The 19,936-nt window shown below is 34.2% G+C and overlaps 1 protein-coding gene across 2 annotated transcripts in view; it reads right to left on the bottom strand.

The window, feature by feature from the left end:
• LOC148606858 (ankyrin repeat domain-containing protein 27-like) overlaps positions 1-17,354 on the bottom strand; it is a 96,303-nt gene extending 78,949 nt beyond the window's left edge. For both annotated transcript variants that reach the window (XR_015915251.1, XM_088545575.1), the window contains exons 1-6: positions 17,195-17,354; positions 13,416-13,521; positions 12,899-12,935; positions 10,405-10,481; positions 8,079-8,134; positions 7,151-7,207 (exon numbers count right to left, since the gene is read on the bottom strand). Coding sequence is in view for 1 of the 2 variants with exons in the window: in XM_088545575.1 (XP_088401701.1) it covers positions 7,151-7,207; positions 8,079-8,134; positions 10,405-10,481; positions 12,899-12,935; positions 13,416-13,521; positions 17,195-17,254 (393 nt within the window). In the remaining variant the exon portion in view is untranslated. The remainder of the gene's footprint in view (positions 1-7,150; positions 7,208-8,078; positions 8,135-10,404; positions 10,482-12,898; positions 12,936-13,415; positions 13,522-17,194) is intronic.
• Between the last annotated feature and the right edge of the window lie 2,582 nt (positions 17,355-19,936).

Raw genomic sequence — 19,936 nt, forward strand, 5'->3', positions numbered from 1 at the left:
ATGCTTACCTTCATGTACCAATTTTTCAAAAACACAAACAGTACATGAGATTTTGTGTGAACAATCAATGTTATCAGTGGAAAGTAATGTGTTTCGGGGAACCTTTGCTCCCTAAGTGTTTACAGAGTTGGTTACAGTAGTGGCAGCTTATCTCAGAACACAAAATGTGTGTTTGGTAGTGTATCTGGATGATTGGCCGATTGTAAATCAAAACAAGGAGATTTGATTCAAGATCAACAGAAATGCGTGAATCTGATTGTTTCACTAGGAGATTTATTTCTGCTAAACAAGGGTTTAGTGCTTCTGATACTGGAAAGGGTTCAAAAACTGGAGGCATTAATTCAGAATTTGAGTGTTATTCGTCCCAAAGCTACAGATTTTTTTAGAATTCTAGGGATAATGGCATCTTGCACAGATCTTATTCCCAATGCTCGTCTTCACATGAGACCTATTCAACTTCATCTGTTGAGTTTTTGGAAACCCATATCCAACCATGCTTACTGAAAACTATTCAGACAGCCTATTCAGATGAGAGTGTAAAAGTCAATGCACAATCAACTAGGGCAATAGCACTAAGTTGGGCTTTATACAAAGGGGCTTCAATAAAAACAATTATTGAAGCAGCTAATTGGGCATCTGAATCCACGTTTGTTAAATTTTATATAAGAGATTTGGATTCTCATAAATGTCTCATATGTTAAATAAATGATCATTAAAATATTTTTCAGTGTAAGGAGTACTAGTTTTTAACCTGGTGGAGGTGTTTTTAATTGTACAGAATTTTAAAGATAGTGGATGTTTTAGTTTTCTTTGAGAAAGAAATTTATCCAACCTCCTGGAGAATACTGCTTATAAATCAGTAAGTATTCTATATTTATTTTATTGTTAAGGTGGTAAGTATAATGGACAATATTAATATAAAACAGATATTTTGAATCTCAAGAAGAGATTTTATATTAATTTAAATGTATATTATACTTACCACAGAACACCACCACCCCTTCATAAATTTCTTTATTATGAAGACTAGATCTTAATTTTATTTGTATAAATAATAGAATATTATTGAGCTGATAAATTGCAAGAAGCATATTTACTTGTTATAAAAGAGGTATTGAATGATTTGAAAGGAATTACATTTGGACTATATTTTTGTGTAGTGTTCAGAAATAGCAGGGAAGTTCCAGTGATGGTACGGTGACATAAGGTATTTTGATCCTAAAGGATAAAAACCCAAAAAGGGAAGTAACTCTTACAAGAGCACAAATTAAGTGTTGCAAATTCCGACCAATACATAAAACAGGTATTACAAAATTCGACCTCAGATAATGTTACATCTCCCCTCTTTTGAAATGACAAATATTGTCCATTTTCGTTTTAACAATATCATACAAATAAACAAGACAGAAATGTTCTTCATAATTTAAACAGATCAAATCTATACATTCCCAGTATACATTTATAAACATAATCAACATTGCAAGAGTAATCAAGGGAACCAAGGTTATAGCGGTAATTAAAAGAATGTAATCCAGGGACAAAGACCAGAAATGGAAAACAGACATACACAACAAAGAACAAAAAGTAACTAAAATCATACATACAAAGTAACAAAAGCAAATGAGCAACTCGGACTCAAATAAAAACTGGGAGCATGGACCAGGTGCACCGGTAGGGTAAGCATCCTCTGCTTTTCTAGCAACACCAACCAAGTTGCTCATAAAAAGTCAAGACCATGGTAGACAAACGAGGAAAGGAAAACTATGACCCTTTGAATAAATCAGTTTTCATGGTGCAGATGGATACACCATAACAATCTGTAGTGATGACTTCAATCTTTTTGTAGCAACATAATCCTGTTCCAGAAGCCTATTTGTTAGAGTTCTAGCATGATACAAAAAGTCTGTGTAGTTTCGGCAAGCTCTGGCATAACATATGAGATATGAACACTCCATATGCAGGTGCTGAAGAGATGTTGCCACAGATGAAAGGAAAGTTGACAATACTGAATGAGAAGTCATCACTCATCACGTTTGTCATAAAGTTAGGTCAATAGTTTTCCATTACCATTGATTTCTAAGTGTAGGTCAAGATATGAGGCTGACTTCACAGTGTCTGTAGTATCCTTTATCTCAAGTTCTTTGGGGTAGATGCGATGTATCAAATCCCTGAAATTAGGATTGCTTAAAGATAATATGTCATCTATATAGCGGAAACTGAGATTAAAGGATCTAGACAAACGATATTCTTTCTTTTGGATCAGATCAGCTATAAAGTCAAGCCTCATAAGAGTGAAGGGATAGGTCAGTGAAGGAGCACAATTTGTTCATTACATAGAAACAATAACTTTTGGCTTGACGGTATGTCCTCATTCTGTAACATAGGGTGAATCAGTTGCGAACACAATTCAGGTGCCTGGGGAGGCTTAATATCAATGTCAAGAGGTGAATCAACTACTTCATATTTATTCTCATTCACATCAATGATGGGGGTCGGTTCATTGGTGTGAACCAGATGATGACGATTTTGACGGTAAGTACCACCATAGGAAGACTTAACAATGTAGGACCTATCACTGTGTTTGTCTACCAGAACACCAGGCTTCCAGTGCTTTGAACTGGGTTTCTGAATCCTAACTGAAGACCCTGTATGAATGCTCGGTAATTGTTTAGTACCTTGATCATAATTCTTTTCTGAGCGTCCTTCTGACCTTGGATTTCAGATCTGACCTTATCTGTGTCTGGCAGCTCAGACTTCAAGTTATGCTGAGTGACAGGAAGTATTGACTTTAGGTTCCTGCGCATTAATAACTGTGAGGGGGTAAAACCAATAGGCAGAGGGGTAGTGCAGTATTCAAGAAAAGCTAAATACGGATCTTTGTTATCTCCCTTGCATTTAGTAATCATCGCTTCACTGTTTGGACTGTCTTTGCAGCAAGACCATTAGACTGAACATAATGGGGACTTGAAGTAACATGCTAAAATCCCACTGTGTGGCAAACATGGCAAATTTCTGACTTCTATACTGGGTACCATTATCTGTAATTAACTTCTCTGGGATGCCCTGACATGAAAATATACCCTTGATCTTGTTAATTACAGACTGACTAGTGGTACTACTTAGTTTTGTTTTTCCACCTAAAAATACCTATTGTAGTAATTTACACGTACCGCCTAAAAATACCTACTGTAGTAATCTACTACAACAATGTAATTCTCATGATTAAGACTAAATAAATCATTGGCAACTACCTGCCATGTGTGCAAAGGTATTTCATGAGAGTGTAAAGGTTCTTTCTAATTTGAACTTCTATGTTCTGAACATACAATACATTTTGAGACCATATCAACAATGTCATTACTCATTTTGGGCCAAAATAACACATCTTTTGCCCTTTGAACACATTTATCAATACCCATGCGGCCAGTATGTTTTTTTTTCTAACATATCACTTCTCAAACATTTAGGTATAACAATTTTAGTACCTTTGAATATAATACCATTCAAGATAGAGAGCTCATCTCTGTGATTCCAAAATTCTACAATAAGAGGATCACATACACCTCTAGTTTCTGGCCAATCTAATAAAATTAGATTTCAACAATTGACATTGATTGTCACTTTCTGTGGCGACCCGAATATTGCTCAATTTCTTGTCACTCACTGGTAGAATAGACATGACCATATGAACCTGCGCAACCATATGCTCTGATAAGCCACGATAAGTATCATCTAAGAACTTCCTCGAACGTGTCGGCAACGAGAATATTGCAGCCCGGTAAATGTGTGACCAATATAACTGTAGCATCATTCGCTGTAAACATGGTGGGGCATACATCTCCTTCTCTATTTGAGCATAATTGACTTCTGTCAGCTTTAACGACTTAGACGCCTAAGCGACAGGCTCATTATCTTGAAATATTACTGCTCACAGCCCATACTTCAACGCATCAACTTGCAATGTCAGCGGCTTGCTGGGGTCATGGTCAGTATGTCCTTCAGTTTGTCAAATGCTTCCTGTTGGGGTGTGTCCCATGTGACGTCAACATCTTTTGTTCACAGTTTTTATAATGGAGTTGTGACTTCTGCTCGATTGGGCGAAATCTTTGACACGTACGTGACCATACCTAAAATAGTCTGTAACTCAGCCTTACTTTTCAGTGACACGTAATACTTCTCTCAAGTTTCTATCATGTTCAGCGTGTGACAATCTGAATACTACAATGTCATCAACTATGGTGACAACTCCCTCCATGCCTTCTAAGCACTCATCAATCTTGGATTGAAAAAGGTCTTGAGAGCAGTTAAGGCCAAAGGGGAGCCTCAAGAAACGATACTGACTGAACTGTGTGTTGAATGTAGTGAGGTAGGACAAATTTCCGACAAACGAATGGCCTAATATCCGGAGCGTGCATCAAGCTTTGTGAAATAACTGGCGCATGACAACTTCAACAAGATGTCCTCCTGGGTGCGCATTGGAGAATGCGGTAAGACAATTCCATTATTGAAATCCTTTGAGTCTAGGAAAACGTGAAGCCTGGCTTTTCTATTATGACGAGCAAGTGCACCCATGAAGTCGGCTCATTAAATTTAGCCATTACATCGGAGTCCTCCGTTCACTTTAATTCATCCTTAAACTTGTCCAAAAGTGAAACCAGGACGCTTTGGGAGGGCGAACCACTGGAGGGACAGAAGGGTCCACCTATATATACTGGCTTCACCTGGGAGAAGGCTAATACCCTTAAATAGGTCAGGGTTCTCATTTAACACACTTTGATTGGTCATTGGACTCTTTGACATCACAGATCTAGGTTTGGGTGTGCCTGTACTAGCCTTACATGCTGATGTGGTTGTTGTCTCTAACTGACAGGACTTGTGTGAATAAGGTATATGACATATGCCAAGTGATGGCAGTACATTGCCATTGCACGCTGAAAGTGTGCATTCAGGTTTTAACGATGGACCACAATTGTTAAGTTTACAATACATGTGATTAGGCATTACAACTTGTGAACCTGTATCTAATTTAAATTTTACAATTTTGTTATTTAAACCAACACTGAATTCAGAAAAAGCCTGGTCATCATGGAGCTGTGACTGAATGCTGTCAATGTATAAGTCATTTTCGGATTCCCCTTCTATGTGATACAGTACTTTTTCTATTCATTTACAGCCTTTGACCTGCAAACGTTCGCGCAATGGTCCATTTCTCACACTTGTTACACTTCCTTTGGCCGGACACGTGCCTTTCAGTGAATGATCCAAACCACATTTACCGCACGATTTTTCCTTATTAACGGACTGGTTCCTTGTCCGTTGTTTACTGGCAGCATGCGTATAGCTACCATGGCTTCCATGGCTTGTCAGCGAAGCCTTCGATGTGTATGAACGCGTAGAGTTCCTTGGTTTCACAGCATGTACTTCTGCTGTCATTGTCGGCGTGTTATTCATCCTTTTGAGCTGCTTCTGAGAATACTCGTGTGTCTGAGCTATTTGTATGGCTTTTTCGAGTGTCAATGTGTCACCTTCGTTTATGAGTTGTTCCTTGACTATCTGAGAATTTGTACTGAATACGATTCTGTCACGCAACATCTTGTTTGGCTCCTTATAAGCCCAGTCTTTAGCAATGAGCTTTATTCTAGTGACAAACTGATCGACGCTCTCATTACCTTGGTGTTCCTCGTTGAACTAATAACATACAAAGATACAAAGATAACATGACCTTTGATTTTTTTTAAATGAGCTTCTAAACTCTTCTTGTCATCTTATGACAAATCTCTCGTATTGTAAATGTTTCTACCGGTCTCCCCTACCCACAATAGGAGGTAATTTATCTTATTTTTCTCTTCCTTATCATTCAAGGGGCTGGAAAGAATCAGCCTTACGTACTGTTCAAATTTCTTCCACACATCTGCAAGATTTCCTGCATTCCAGTTTACTACTGGGGGCTGAATTGTTTATAGATCCATTTGTGGATGTTTCAGTAACTACCTGAAGCTCACCTTCATCTTTGGCCAGGTGAGCTAAAAAAGGAAAGGAGTGCGGACTTTGGGTGTAGATTTTTACACATATAAGGGGGAAGGTTTATTTCAACACTGTTATATAACGGATGGTTGTTAAACATCTTAGAATCTGTGGATGGCCTGAACAACATCACAACAAAGTGTACGACATTATTGAGGATTATTTATTAAAAACGGAAGTAACTCTTACAAGTGCACAAATTAAGTGTTGCAAATTCCGACCAATACATAAAACAAGTATAACAAAATTTGACCTCAGATAATGTTACAAACACGTTTTACACTTTGCATGCCTGGACAGTTTTGCACCCAAGAAAAATGGTGGATGCCGTTTAATTAAGCAAAATAATGAACTAACAATACTTGTGTAACAAATACAAATACAAAGATTTATTCGTTCAAACATTTACAATAAATGGTTACGACACATTACACAAATCTAAACATACAAAAATTTGGAGCGGAGGTGCCTTAAACTAACACATTATTTAATTAACAAGGCTATACATTTATTTATATATTCAATTATGGCTTTTAGAATAATCAAACAGTTACTGTTTAATATTAAAGATATACTATCTTCTGTTATTGAAAAGAAGCTTTTTGTTATCACTGACAATATTCATGATCCTATTTTATTAAATAATTTCCCTAATTAGAGTAAAAGAAATTCCTCTGAAATTGGGCGGGTTGGATTTATCTCCTTTCTTGTGTAAAGGTGAGATGTAGCTATCGTTCCAAATTTTTGGAAATGTACACATGATCTGGGCAGTACGTTGATTGAGCATGTGCAAAAGCGTATTATAACACATGGACCAATGACAGTCTTCAAATTTGGATATTTTCCCAAAAATTCCCATTTTACATAGAAAAAAAGATTGTTTCAAAGACAAATTTAGGAAGTACACAACACTACATTTATACTTCATATCACAAAATATAATTGACCTTGTATGGTTTCAGAGGAGTTGCAGCTCAAAGAAATCGGTCTCTTCTTTTAGTAGTATAGATATGTAGTTACCTTAAAGACTGTAGGTAGACAAAAATGAAATGTTTCTAAGAAAATGCTTTTTATTAAGAAAATGATCAAGGACTGAAATAACTAACATGAGATGACATAATCTTACCTTGTCAATGAAGTCTAATGGTTTGTCTATTATAAGAATTTTAAATGGCTTGTAGTCCTGTATAATAGATAAAATAAAAATACATGCAAGTATGTGAAAATCTAGTATAACTCACATTTAAGATACCATAGGTCATACCTATTACCTATAAAACTTCCAAGGACAAGCCCAAATCTGCACTTTCTGGATAAGCTATACACATTTCTACAAGCCCAAAACAATGAAAACTGTGCATAGTTTCTAGCATCAATTTGTTTTTGACTATTATAAACCAGTCTTCAAGCAAGCTGCAAAAGGCATAGACTGTGTTTTTGTGTTCTTCATGTTCTAAGTTGAATAATTCTAGTAATCAAATTTTATCTAGAGGTACAGCTCGCACCTGTCTCTAAAACTTGATTTAAGTTGACCTTGTTGCTAATTTTATATATTACAGACAATATTTAATTTATCAATGCAACTATCTCACACCAACAAAATGGACAGATTCCACAGGTATAGTTTTTTGTTTGCATATATTGAACAGTGTGATGTTACAGTAATATAGAATTTTACAGTCCATAAACCATGACTGTAGGAGTATATGAATAAAACAGATCAGAATTGCTTATGCGTACCAAATATGATTGACCTAGCACAAGTGGATCACATCAAACTGACCAAATCAGAAAACTTAACATGTAAATCTTAATGTGGAGTCCACATTGTGGAAGCTGGAAAAGTAATACCTTTGTCTTGCCTTTCAGGACATTCATCACAGGCAACCAAAAAAACATCTGGAACAATGTAAAACTAAAGTGAGCCTCCTTTTATAAAGTAAAAAATTCCCCAGTTTTTATAACAGAACAATAGATAGAAGGGAAGTGGTGTATCATCATACGTAAGTGAACAGATGGGTAAAAAAAATCCTAAAAAGATAGCAATACCTTACCTGACTATATCCTTGTTCTTCATTTATAATTCTTATATGATGTTTCCCTTCAAAACCTAAAAATGCAAAATTATTTAAACGTGGTGGCTTTGATAAGCTGTTTAAAGATATCCCCATAAACAGGAAGATGAGTTACATACAGACTTTATTGTCTACTACATTGTACTACCAAATAAAAGTTCTAATATGACGTGCTTCAAAAGTGTTTAGACCACAGCTGTGGTAAAACAGTGATAAATGTATGACCCTCATAGACATACATGTATAACAGTCATATTTCCTACGTCATAGATAATTTTTACCTAATTCTACTGACAACACTGCAGAACTCTGGCCTAGCTACAACGGGTGTCTTTCCATGCAACAAATAGGCTGCATATTTTTCATCAACAGGAAGAAACAAGGCCTATTAGAATCTAATATAATTCAAGGAGACTGTCTAACCATGGGCTGGCCATTTCTGTCTGTGTCATTATCATACCTGGCACTATCACTTGGGATAAAATAAAGCAACATTAACAGCTAGTCTATAGTAAAACAATAATAAACAATGGAGTCCCCCAGAATTATTTCTCATTATAAGTAATTTCTGTATACACGGCAGATATGCTTTTAATAGTGTTAAGTAAGAATCTTTTGACAAAATTTTCTTGTACACTCACAATCTTATATAAAAATACTTAACCTCAACATGTAAGGCCCTATCAGCATCAAAATGCTTTAAAAACAAGAGGCTCTAATTCACTCACCCGGCTTCATTAGCCACATTCTAACTTTTGTAAAAGTGGTCATGTTTTTTCTTGGATAAAAATTTCTAACACTCAAACCTAAGGAACAATCATATTAACATTCATTGAATTCTGTCCTGTAGTTTTTACTGAGAAATGTTAATAAAGTAAATTTAAAGTAATAACATTAAAAATAGCAAAAAAAGAACTTGTAAAAAGGCAGTAACTCCAACATCGCAAAACAAATTTGCACCAAAATTTAATCAATTAAAGTTTCCATCAAGCCGAACACTTAAACCGCCATGTCAGAATATGGCTAAACCTAATGATTTTGGAGACATATGCAACTAGAGGCTCTAGAGAGCCTAGTTGCTCACCTGGTTTGATAAGCAGCATTCAATTTCTTGTAAAAGCTGCCATGATTTCTCATGGATAAAAAATTCCCAACAGCCATTTTGTGCAGGATACCCTAAAGAACAATCATACCAATTTTCATCGAATTCTGAGAAGAAGACAAAACATTAAAAATAGCAACAAAAAAACAAGAGCAATAATTCCAACATGGGTCAACAGATTTTTGCCACCAAAATTTGACATCAGATAGATCTCATCATGCTGAACACTTTAAATCCAATGTCAGTTATTTTGCTGAACCTAATGGTTTTGGAGATATATGCAAAAAAACTGCTGTCTGATAACTATGATAAAAAAAATAAATAAATAAAAAAAACAATTATCATTTTGTGCAGGAAACCCTTAGAAACATTCATACCAACCTCTCATTACATAAAGTACAGTAGTTTCTGAGGAGAAGATTTTTGAAGGTAATAACAAAAACTTCCAAAAAGGACAATAACTCCAACATAGATCAACCGATTTTTGCAAAAATTTGACCAGATAGATCCCTTCATGTTGAAAACTTTTACCCTGTCACAAATTGTTTAAACCTTAGAGTTTTTGAGACATATGCAAAAAAAAAATGCTGTCTGGTCCCTATGTCTTACATTACTTTAGTAGTAGCGGCCATTTTTTTTACTGATCAAAAATCCAAATGAAGATTTCGTGTAGGATATCTTAAGATCAATCATGCTACGTTTCATCCAAATCTATTGAGCAGTTTCAGAGGAGAAGTTGTTTGAAAAATTGTTAACAACAATGAGGTTGATGGATGCCAAGTGATGGTAATAGCTCACAAATGCTGTCTGACCCCTATGTTCTATTTTAAACAACAATGGCTGTGGTTTTTTTTTTTTTTTTGACAGATAAAAAAATCCCTACAACAGTTCAGAATATCCTAAGAAACATTCATACCAAGTTTAATTCTAATTGGTCCAGTATTGTCCAAGGAGAATGTTGAAAAATTGTTAACGACAAATGAAAACAACATCCGACCTCAAGTAATGGCAATGGCTCACATGGTCTAAAAGGTTGATCAGACAGAAATGGCCGGGTTGTGATTGGGACAATTGTTACATAAATATTTAACATAAAAAGTCAGTTAAACATGTACAAATTCATATGGCTCCTAGACTGATATGTGGCAAGAATAGCTGAAAGGCCAAAAGAGAACAATATTAAAACATGTGTAAATTATATACCTTCTCCTGTTACGAATTCTTTCCTTTTTTCATCTAAATGTACTGATTTCTTGTTACTAGACATCAGAAAATATTCTCTAAAATTCAAATTATAACACAATTATTTTTTAAATGGCAATGTTGTTTTATTTTGTCAAGTGCAGCTCAATATGAACACCAAAGGCCTTGCTTTGGGAGGGGGAATTCGCAGATAGTACTAAAAGTTTTATGAGATACAAATATACCAATCATATGTATATATTGCAAATTTTGATATACTGTACACATGTTACAAGGAGTAACCTTTCATCAGCAGCATTAGAATCAAATACATTGTAGGAAAATCTAAATCCAAACAAAATATTGTATACATGAAGTTCTTCAAAGCAAAACTATCAAAATAGGTAACCAAATCAAATACAGAGAGGTTCTACCATGTGCAAAACAACGAATGGCGCCTCAATGTTTTAGGTACATGCATTTTGAAATTTGTAATACTGCAAATTTTTATAAATATGATAAACTAGAGGCTCTAGAGAGCCAGAAATAGCTCACCAGCTGGTCAAAAATACTCTTGCTGGACACTTAACCTTACTGTACTATTGTCACAAGAATTTTTTAAACAATAGAGGTCTCACTAACCACTTCTGGGTCAAATGGCCATCCCCTGTGTAGTACCAAAAACACACTGAACCTAGACATATGCATTGTAAGTGCATTATTTGTGTGTATTATGATTAAAAGTAGTCAAAATAAAGCTGAGAATGTGTACTTTAAAATCATACATGTAATTAACTACAAAAGTGTATGAATATTGTTTACATGTGTGAGTAATATGCCTCCATGCTGTCATTTAGCAGAACAGGTATAAATGTGGATTTTCAGTATTATTTATTCAAGTAAATTTTGTGAAGAATTTCTACTATTATCGTACATTAGCATAATGATTTTGGAAGCCTTATTTTCCAAGCTTCACAATGGTATGCAGCTTTAAGATGTCATTTGTCCTGGGAATTCACAGTGAGACTTTGAAAATTACTTTTTTTAACATGTAAAGTAATGGAAACGTTAGAAGTGGTTAGTGAGACCAGAGAGCTTCTTACTCTGAGTTATCTACCCTGAGTTCATTTTATAAAATAAATCTCTCATAGTCATTTTTTGACTCTTCAAGGGCAACAACTCTAAGATCTTTATGAAAATTTCAGAATAGGTCCTTCTCACCATGCTGATCAATTTTACCCTGTGAAAATTTGACTAAACCTATTGGTTTTCGAGTTCTTTCCACAAATCCTAAAATTTTTAGTAATGGCGACCATGCTTTTCAACCGATCAAAAATCTCCATATCAATTATATGCAGGATACCTCAAGGAAACTTTCATACCAAGTTTGGTTCTAATTGGTCAAGTAGTGTCAAAAGAGAAGATTTTTCAAAGAAATAACATTAAAAATAGCAAAAAAAAAAAACCAAAAAGGGCAATAACTCCAGCAGGCCTTAACAAATGAAAATGAAAATTTGACCACAGATAGAACTCATCATGCTAAACAATTTACCTGATGTCAGAATTTGGCTAAACCTAACGCTTTTGGAGATATATGTGAAAACTACTGTCTGATCCCTATGTTCTATTTTTAGTAATGACAGCCATGTTTTTTGATGGATCAAAAATCCCCACATCAATTCTATGCAGGATACCCCAAGAAACATTCATATCAAGTTTGGTTCCAATTCTTCAAATAGTGTCAGAGGAGAAGAGTTTTGAAAAATTGACGAGGATAATGGATGACAAAAAGGCGGACACCAAGTAATGGCAATAGCTCACATGGCTTTCAGTCAGGTGAGCTAAAAAGTAAATCGACGATGACAGATTATGGACACATAGTGATGGCAATAGCTCTTATGGTCTTTTCTGCCAGGTGAGCTTATAGCCTTATAATTTGGAGTTAAGACACGACCGACTACTCGGTAGGTGAATACCCTATGGATATTTTGGTCCACTAGCAGTGGCATCGACTCGGTGGTTATTGAATGCAAAAGTACCCATCATGCATATATTGCAAATTTCAATATACTGTACACTTGTTTCATGGAGTAACCTCTAATCAGCAGCATTAGAATCAAATGTTATAGAACAATATTTTTTTCAAATTTGAGCAGTGCATATGTTTTGAAGAATAACCCAGTAAACTGTCTCAAATACAAAATGGGTGTACCTATTCACCTTACATGTACATGTGTATTTCAATTATGAAAATCAATGCAAGAGAGTACTGTATACTTAAATATGCATGGTCTGTATCTCATTTATGATTCTTCTGATTCTAAACTAAAGGAATAAAGCAAGAGTGGCCATGTGAGCCTTACATTCTTAATTGCGACTTGTAGCTTAAAACATGCTAAGAATTCTTGAAAGTTTGACTTCAACTGAATGCAGCATTTTTTTGGTTTTTTTTACAGTTTCTTTTAAAATGTATGCTTCTCACTCACTGGTAATATGCAATACAAAATGTACCTACCCTTGGAAAAATGGGGATGGCATCAGGATATGAGTGGCTGAAAAAGATTTCTTATTTTAAAAAATGCTACGTCAATGCATAGTAGGAACACTTACATGTAACTACAAGGTGTTCGGTAAATATATATGAAGTAAACAGTAACACAATTAATTAGTATCACCACATTTTTTATGTTATTTTCACCCTCATGAGATGGTCAAGCGATACCCATAATTCGTATATTCCCAGAAAAATATCAATTCCTCGTGGAAGTTGGTAATATTTTACACATAACCTATTACATAAACAAATGCACATCAAAGATTCTGGACACAACTGTCCATCTATTTCAAGGAGATAATGTGTGCCTTCCATATGTTAGAAAAGCTATGCTCTGATAAGGATAATAAGATCAAAGCTATATTTTTCGTAAGGCCAGTTAGGTTCTTGAACAGTCAGCGGAAGAGAACAGTAGTAATGATTCATCACCATAGTACTAAAATCTTCAGAAAGAGCTTAAAATCATCATTATGCTCACCAACAAATCCAGAAGAGAACTGTAATTCTGAAAGTGAGGATGACTGTGGGACACAAACAACATATCCATGGTCTTGAACCTCTCGATACAAATTTTTATGTGTAGTCTGTAAAAACACAACAATAACATAAATTAGTATAAACATATGTATGTATTTTAAATAGAAATTCTGTGAGTAAGTTCACAAGTAAAATACCATGTTGAATGTACATGTAATTGTAGAACAACCCAAGTTTGATTATATCCCTTTGCAGTCCTACTACACAATACACTACAGTAATCATATTTTCCCTCAACATATGATGCTTAACAATTTCTGATAAATTTTCTCAAAGTAACTTCATCTTTTATCCAAAATTGGATGATTGGATTGAATATACGTCTTGTAAATATTTCATGGTTTGGCTATGTATTTGTGACATAATATGTAATGTTACTGATACTTGAAAAATCAGAATCTTATCTTATAAAGGTCAGTGCTTCTATTGATGCCATAGCAATCCTAAGTTTGACAAAAACAGATATTTCAGTGGAAAAAATAAATAGAATTAAAATGAAATGAAGTGGTAAAATAGAATGCATAAATTTATTCTTGAGAATAGAGATGATGGAGTTTTAAATTAAGAAATAATACATTGGGAGTATGGTGTTGTACTCATGAAGACATGCTGTGACATGGGCTAGGCCATTATTTGATTATTTCATTCCTGGCATAAACCAGGTATAAAATACAAATATAAATGCTAATCTGTGTGTGTGAACGCATGTACATTATATGAATAATTCCTATCATAATATAACAAATACATTATTTCTGCATCAAAATTGCCTAGGGTAGACATACATGTATAAGGTAATATATCTTCTGACATTTATTGAACGGCAAATTATAATTTTCTTATTTACCAGTGTGATGTTTCTAGTTCCTGAAATGAAGTCATGGAGCTGCTTGGTCCCATCATATAATAGACATTTCACATGTTCCATTATGATGTCCTCAAATTATAGGATTTTGAGTAAATTTAACTTATGATATGTCCTACCTAACTCTTCTTTTGAGTCATAATTGTCTAACAACTCCTGAGTTATTGCCCATGAAAGGCAAAAATTTAACAAGGTGAGTGATTCACGCTACTGGAAGACTCTTCTTTTTTTTTTTTACCCATAGTGCACTGAATGCTTAATTTTTATTTTATAATTTTTGGATTTCTCTACCATTTAGCTCCTTTTGTGAGCATAATGAATTACTTTTTGAAATGATGTCTGTGTTCCTACATGTTATGATGTATTCACAATAATTATCGATTTATTGAGGGTTTGAACTTGTGTTTTTTTTAGTGATTCAGGTTTCACCTGTCTGGTATTACACGTGTACATGTAATTCATTTTGATTAAAAGTCATTCATGGCAGTCCCAAGATACATTTATATGTATGTTATCAGATATTATAAATTATGTGAAAAACATCAATTTGTGTTAATGTTGCCTTTTGCACAGTGGCTGTTTATACATGTATGTGATGTGATTAGAATCTTGTAATGGGGAAGCACTTCTGCATACATGTAAATGTATTTATTTTGCACCCTGTTCTAAAGAACTTCGACTATGACCCATAGACATTACTATCACTGCAATGTAAATCATAAATACATGTCAATAATATTTTTGGTGACACAGTTTTTGTATGTCACCATGATTTGTCTATTTGGTTTTTGGAATCAGATCATCTGGTGGGAGCGCTTTTAACTGCCCCTTAATTGCTTTCAAGAATATCAGCGGTTGATGCTGGCTTCTAGTCTGCAGTCTTGGTACACAGTAATCCTAGTTCCTCTCTGGATTTGTAGTCTCTTGTGATGAAGCTTTCCCATCTCCTTACAATGGCCTCGAGTTTACATGTATTTCTTTTTGGGTGTATAGATCCCAAATGATTGAGCAAAAATATGAAAATGTTGTAAATTCCATCTCAGAAACCCTAGCATGGAGCTTGCTTTGCTATATACATTGTTGATGCTCTTGTCATTTTAGATCCTCCTGTATTTGGAGTCCCAAGCATATGGGTTCAAGAACACTTGTTCTAAAACAGATTGTGCATGCACTATAATAGATTTAAGTTTGTTTTTGTGTTTGACTCCTCCAAACCTATTTAAAGTTCCAGTTTTTTTTTTCAAATTCCCAAAAAATAAATGAGAAAACTTTTATTTACATTCAAATTCATTTCTAATATTTGCAAATGTATACATTGAACCCAAGTTTCCTTCTTGCCATTTATGTCAGTTGCAAGCGAGTTAGTATTCACAAATGTGAACTTCTAGTTTTACAGTTCAGGAAGTATTTTGGGGCCTAAGTATATGGAACATGTAATAGCATGCTGTACAGTTTTCCTGAATTTCCAAAATCATCTTTACTTTAAAGGATTAGTATTTCCTATTAAAAACAAAACTTTTGGGAAAAATACTGCATTGTTAAAATTACAGGAAATATGAAGACTGTAGGAGAGGTAACTCATTTTGTTTACACATTGATAATTTAAAAATTTGTTAACACAAATTTAAGACCTGTTAAAATGACAGTTTTGTCAAATTTTAATTGTGGAGTAGAATTTAATCTTTAGAAAATGATTGGATGTTCATAAAATAGTGGTAGATCCAATCGGGATTCATTTTCTAATTGTCAAACCCTGATCAGCTGATTGCTCCTCGGAGATTATTTACCTGTCATAAAACGTACCCTTACCTGTTTAGACAGCAATTAACACCTTTTTCAGATAAATAACTCTATTAATTAAAGAAATTAGATTGAAACATGAATTAGGGGTTTGATTTCGGAGTTTTTCGGTGGTTTGTGTCAAATTTGACCTGAAAATCGTGCAAGATAAACAACAAAAATGGCGGCGAAATTTCATGGTTTTGAGAGGGCTAAAATTCTAACAGGGGCACATTTTTGAAGACCGAAAAGGGCATTTGGCGTGTTGGAAAAGGGACATGTTCTGAAAACAGGGCATGGCGTCTGGAAGAAAGGGCATGGCGCCACATCATGCTACTTTGCTTTATATTTAACTCTAGTAAACTAACATATTAATGGTTGTTCATTTGTAGATGAGTTTGACAATATCTCTGTAACGAATCAGTGTTTCCTTCACGACTCCATATGTGAGGCAAAAACTGGTATACCAGTATTGTGCACAATGCTGGTATAAAAAATTGTTCCAGTATTGTGATTTTTTTTCAAAATTTTGTACAATACTGGTATACCAGTAATGTAATTAATATTGTAATTAAGATATTGGTATTGTAATTTTATAATGAAAATATGATATCGCATAGGTTTTATAGTGTATTGGATTGGATTGGTTTCAAGCCATCATTTGTTGAAAAGCAAAAGAGATGAAGAACAGCAATAAAAGCACTCTCCTTTTGCTTTTAGGGATTTTGTGTCATCAATTTATATGATAGTTGCAATATCCCGTCTTTACATCAATCCTGTGTAGAAATTGGTGATGACAAAACAGAACTTGAGTTTTTTTTCTTAAAAATCACAATACTGCATTACTGGGACAATACTGGTACAAATTTTTATACTAGCATTGTGCACAGTACTGGTATACCAGTATTGCGATCGCCAAGTATATGAGATCCTTTATCTTTAATGAAAAGTTACAGTGGTCTACTTTTCTCTTGCTCGCCTTAGGCTTAGTACAACATGATCATTGTAATTTGTATATGTCATGTGTACATATAATATTTATCTTTGCATAAATATAAAATTAGAAATGCCAATACCTGGAGTGAGTCAAAGAAGGGGTTAATGTCTAATTCATCTAAATCAGACATGATTTTCATCAATCATCCTTTCTGACAACTGTAATTCGATGTAATATAGATCTGAAACTACGAGATCCGTGATCATAAGACCAGACGCAACGCACGAGGATATTTTTGTCGATCAACGGTGACCACTGATCGCCCTTAAATAGTGCCAGATGATTGCGTACTAATTTACACATATTGGAGGTTATTTATATCTACTTTCACTTTACAAAAACGTGGGATTGTTGCATAGAAAATAAAATGAGTTTTTTTTGTCGAAAGTTATCACAGTTATCACTAAATAATTACACACACGCACGCATATATTACAATATTTTACTGCTGAATAAATGTAAAATATTGGATAGAAACCCCGATTCATAGATATAATTATTATGTGAATCCTTATATAGTGAGAAACTTCGTTTAATTCTTAAGAACTTTTCAGTAAACAGCTTATAAAGGGCAGTATTTATTCTATCTGTAGGAACATATACATATAGAATAGACATATAGATATAATATTGGGTTACCAATGGTCCTCCATAGGAACAAACATACCGGTATAACATTGGGTTACCCTTGGCCATATATAGGAACATACATAGATATAACATTTGGTTACCCATGGTCCCATATATGAACTAACTTATAGATATAACATCGCAATTTCATTGGTCCCCAATAGAACATACATATAGATATAACGCTGGGTTACCCATGGTCCCCTGTAGGAACATACCTTTAGATTTAGCATTTGGTTACCCATGGTCCTCTGTAGGAAGATACATATAGATTTAACATTGGGTTACCCATGGTCCCCTGTATAAACATACGTATAGATATAATCCTGGGTTACCCATGGTCCTCTATAGGAACATATATATAAGATGTAACATTGGGTTACCCATGGTCCTCTATAGGAACATACATATAGATATAACACTGGGTTACCCATGGTCCCCTACAGGAACATACATATAGATATAACATAGGGTTATTCAGGATTCCCAATTTGAACTTTTTGGAAGTTTTCGGACAATGCGAAGCATATTCCAGTGTCTATGTTTCAGACATCTTGACTTGAAAGACCGGGGAAGAACTAAATGATCAGGTATTGCTTTTTTGATAACCAGAATGAAATAATGTGCTCCATTTTGATTGATAATTTTTTTTTCTAACTCGCTGTTTATTTACTCTTATTGAAGCTATGCTATGCATGCACTATAATTTTAAAATGATAGAGTAAACTCCTATCACAATTACCAAAATTTATTTCAGATGTATATACGTGTATTATTCCTGATACATTTAATTATTGAGAAGAAGGTATTGGATTCATGTTAATGATATGCAAAGAAGTCATGAGAATATACTCTGTGTAAACGGAAAGTTATTCTAATCAAGATCCTTAAATAAAAACACATTCTTACGTCTTTACAAGTCATGTTGTCTAGACAGGGTTTGATTGTTATTGGCTGTATTAGTCTGAATAACAATTTTTTTTTGGAGGAATGGGTTTGTCTTGTAGCGTATGGGGTCCAAATTTGGTTTTTATATTTTGTGTGTTTCTGTCATATTTCTATAATTCGTTATCCATTGTTTTAATCTTATCCAGATAATTAATACCTATGCCTTTTTATTGACAAGAAGATGTGACTAAGTTAAGCAAGTAGGTTTTTAACATGCTTATTTACTTACATGAATGATGGAGATGTACCCCGACCCTTGATTTTAGTGTACTCTAAAAATATGACAGTGTCTCCAGCCTAAAATTTTGAAACTTTACACAGTAAATCCGGCGTATAGGTTAAATTTAGGATTTTTGCGCTCTAAAAACGAGCTGCATACAAAAGGAGGAGGGGTTAGGTAGTACAATACAGTTAAGTCATTTCTGAAAATTTGGTCACATTTTGTTGAAATAAAGCTGTTTTGAGGCAGTCCGCACAGAAATTTCTAGTGTTTTGTCATAAAAAAGTGCGTATTTTTGAAATCCTTGATGTGTGGAGGTTCAAGTCATTTATAAGTAATTTAGTGATTATTCTTATAAAATCCAGTAGCCATGGTAACATACTGAAAAAATATTACTGAGTTTTAGTTACAAATCAGGTGTACCTTTCCAAAACTAACAGCCAATTACTATTGTTTTATAAAATATCAGTCACTTAGACACTACCACAGGATGAAATCATGCATGGAGTAGGTGGAAAAAAGGTAAAAATTATAAGACCCTTTTCGATTCATTCTCTCACAATTTTAGTCCCAAACGTTTGTGCGAAATAAGGTATTTTGAAAATCAGCCATCTGATGCTGAGGGCGGAACCTAATACGGCAGAGGACTGAAACGTTCCGGATACCATTCTTTCTTTAAATTACATCTGTTAACCATAACATATATTACATCTGTCTATGTATAAATGCTTAACTACATTAAACAATATATCCACCAAAATTTCAACTTTTAATTTTAAGTTTTACAAAATTCGACCGGGGTAATTTGGTGTGCGAAACAGTGCGCCTTAATGTAACTGTATAGTGCACCCTATGATATGATATGATATGATTTGATATGATATGATTTATTTCGACTAAATATCAACATATTACATGTGTTACACAATTTACAACATACATATACACAATATAAAATACAAATATATATTGTCTATAAAATTTTAAAAGTATAAAAGAATTGAACTGTCAAAAATATAGAAC

The sequence above is a fragment of the Perna viridis genome, chromosome 9, assembly GCF_037379345.1.
Source record: "Perna viridis isolate PV_CMFRI_1.1 ecotype Kerala chromosome 9, ASM3737934v1, whole genome shotgun sequence".
Lineage (NCBI taxonomy): Eukaryota > Metazoa > Mollusca > Bivalvia > Mytilida > Mytilidae > Perna > Perna viridis.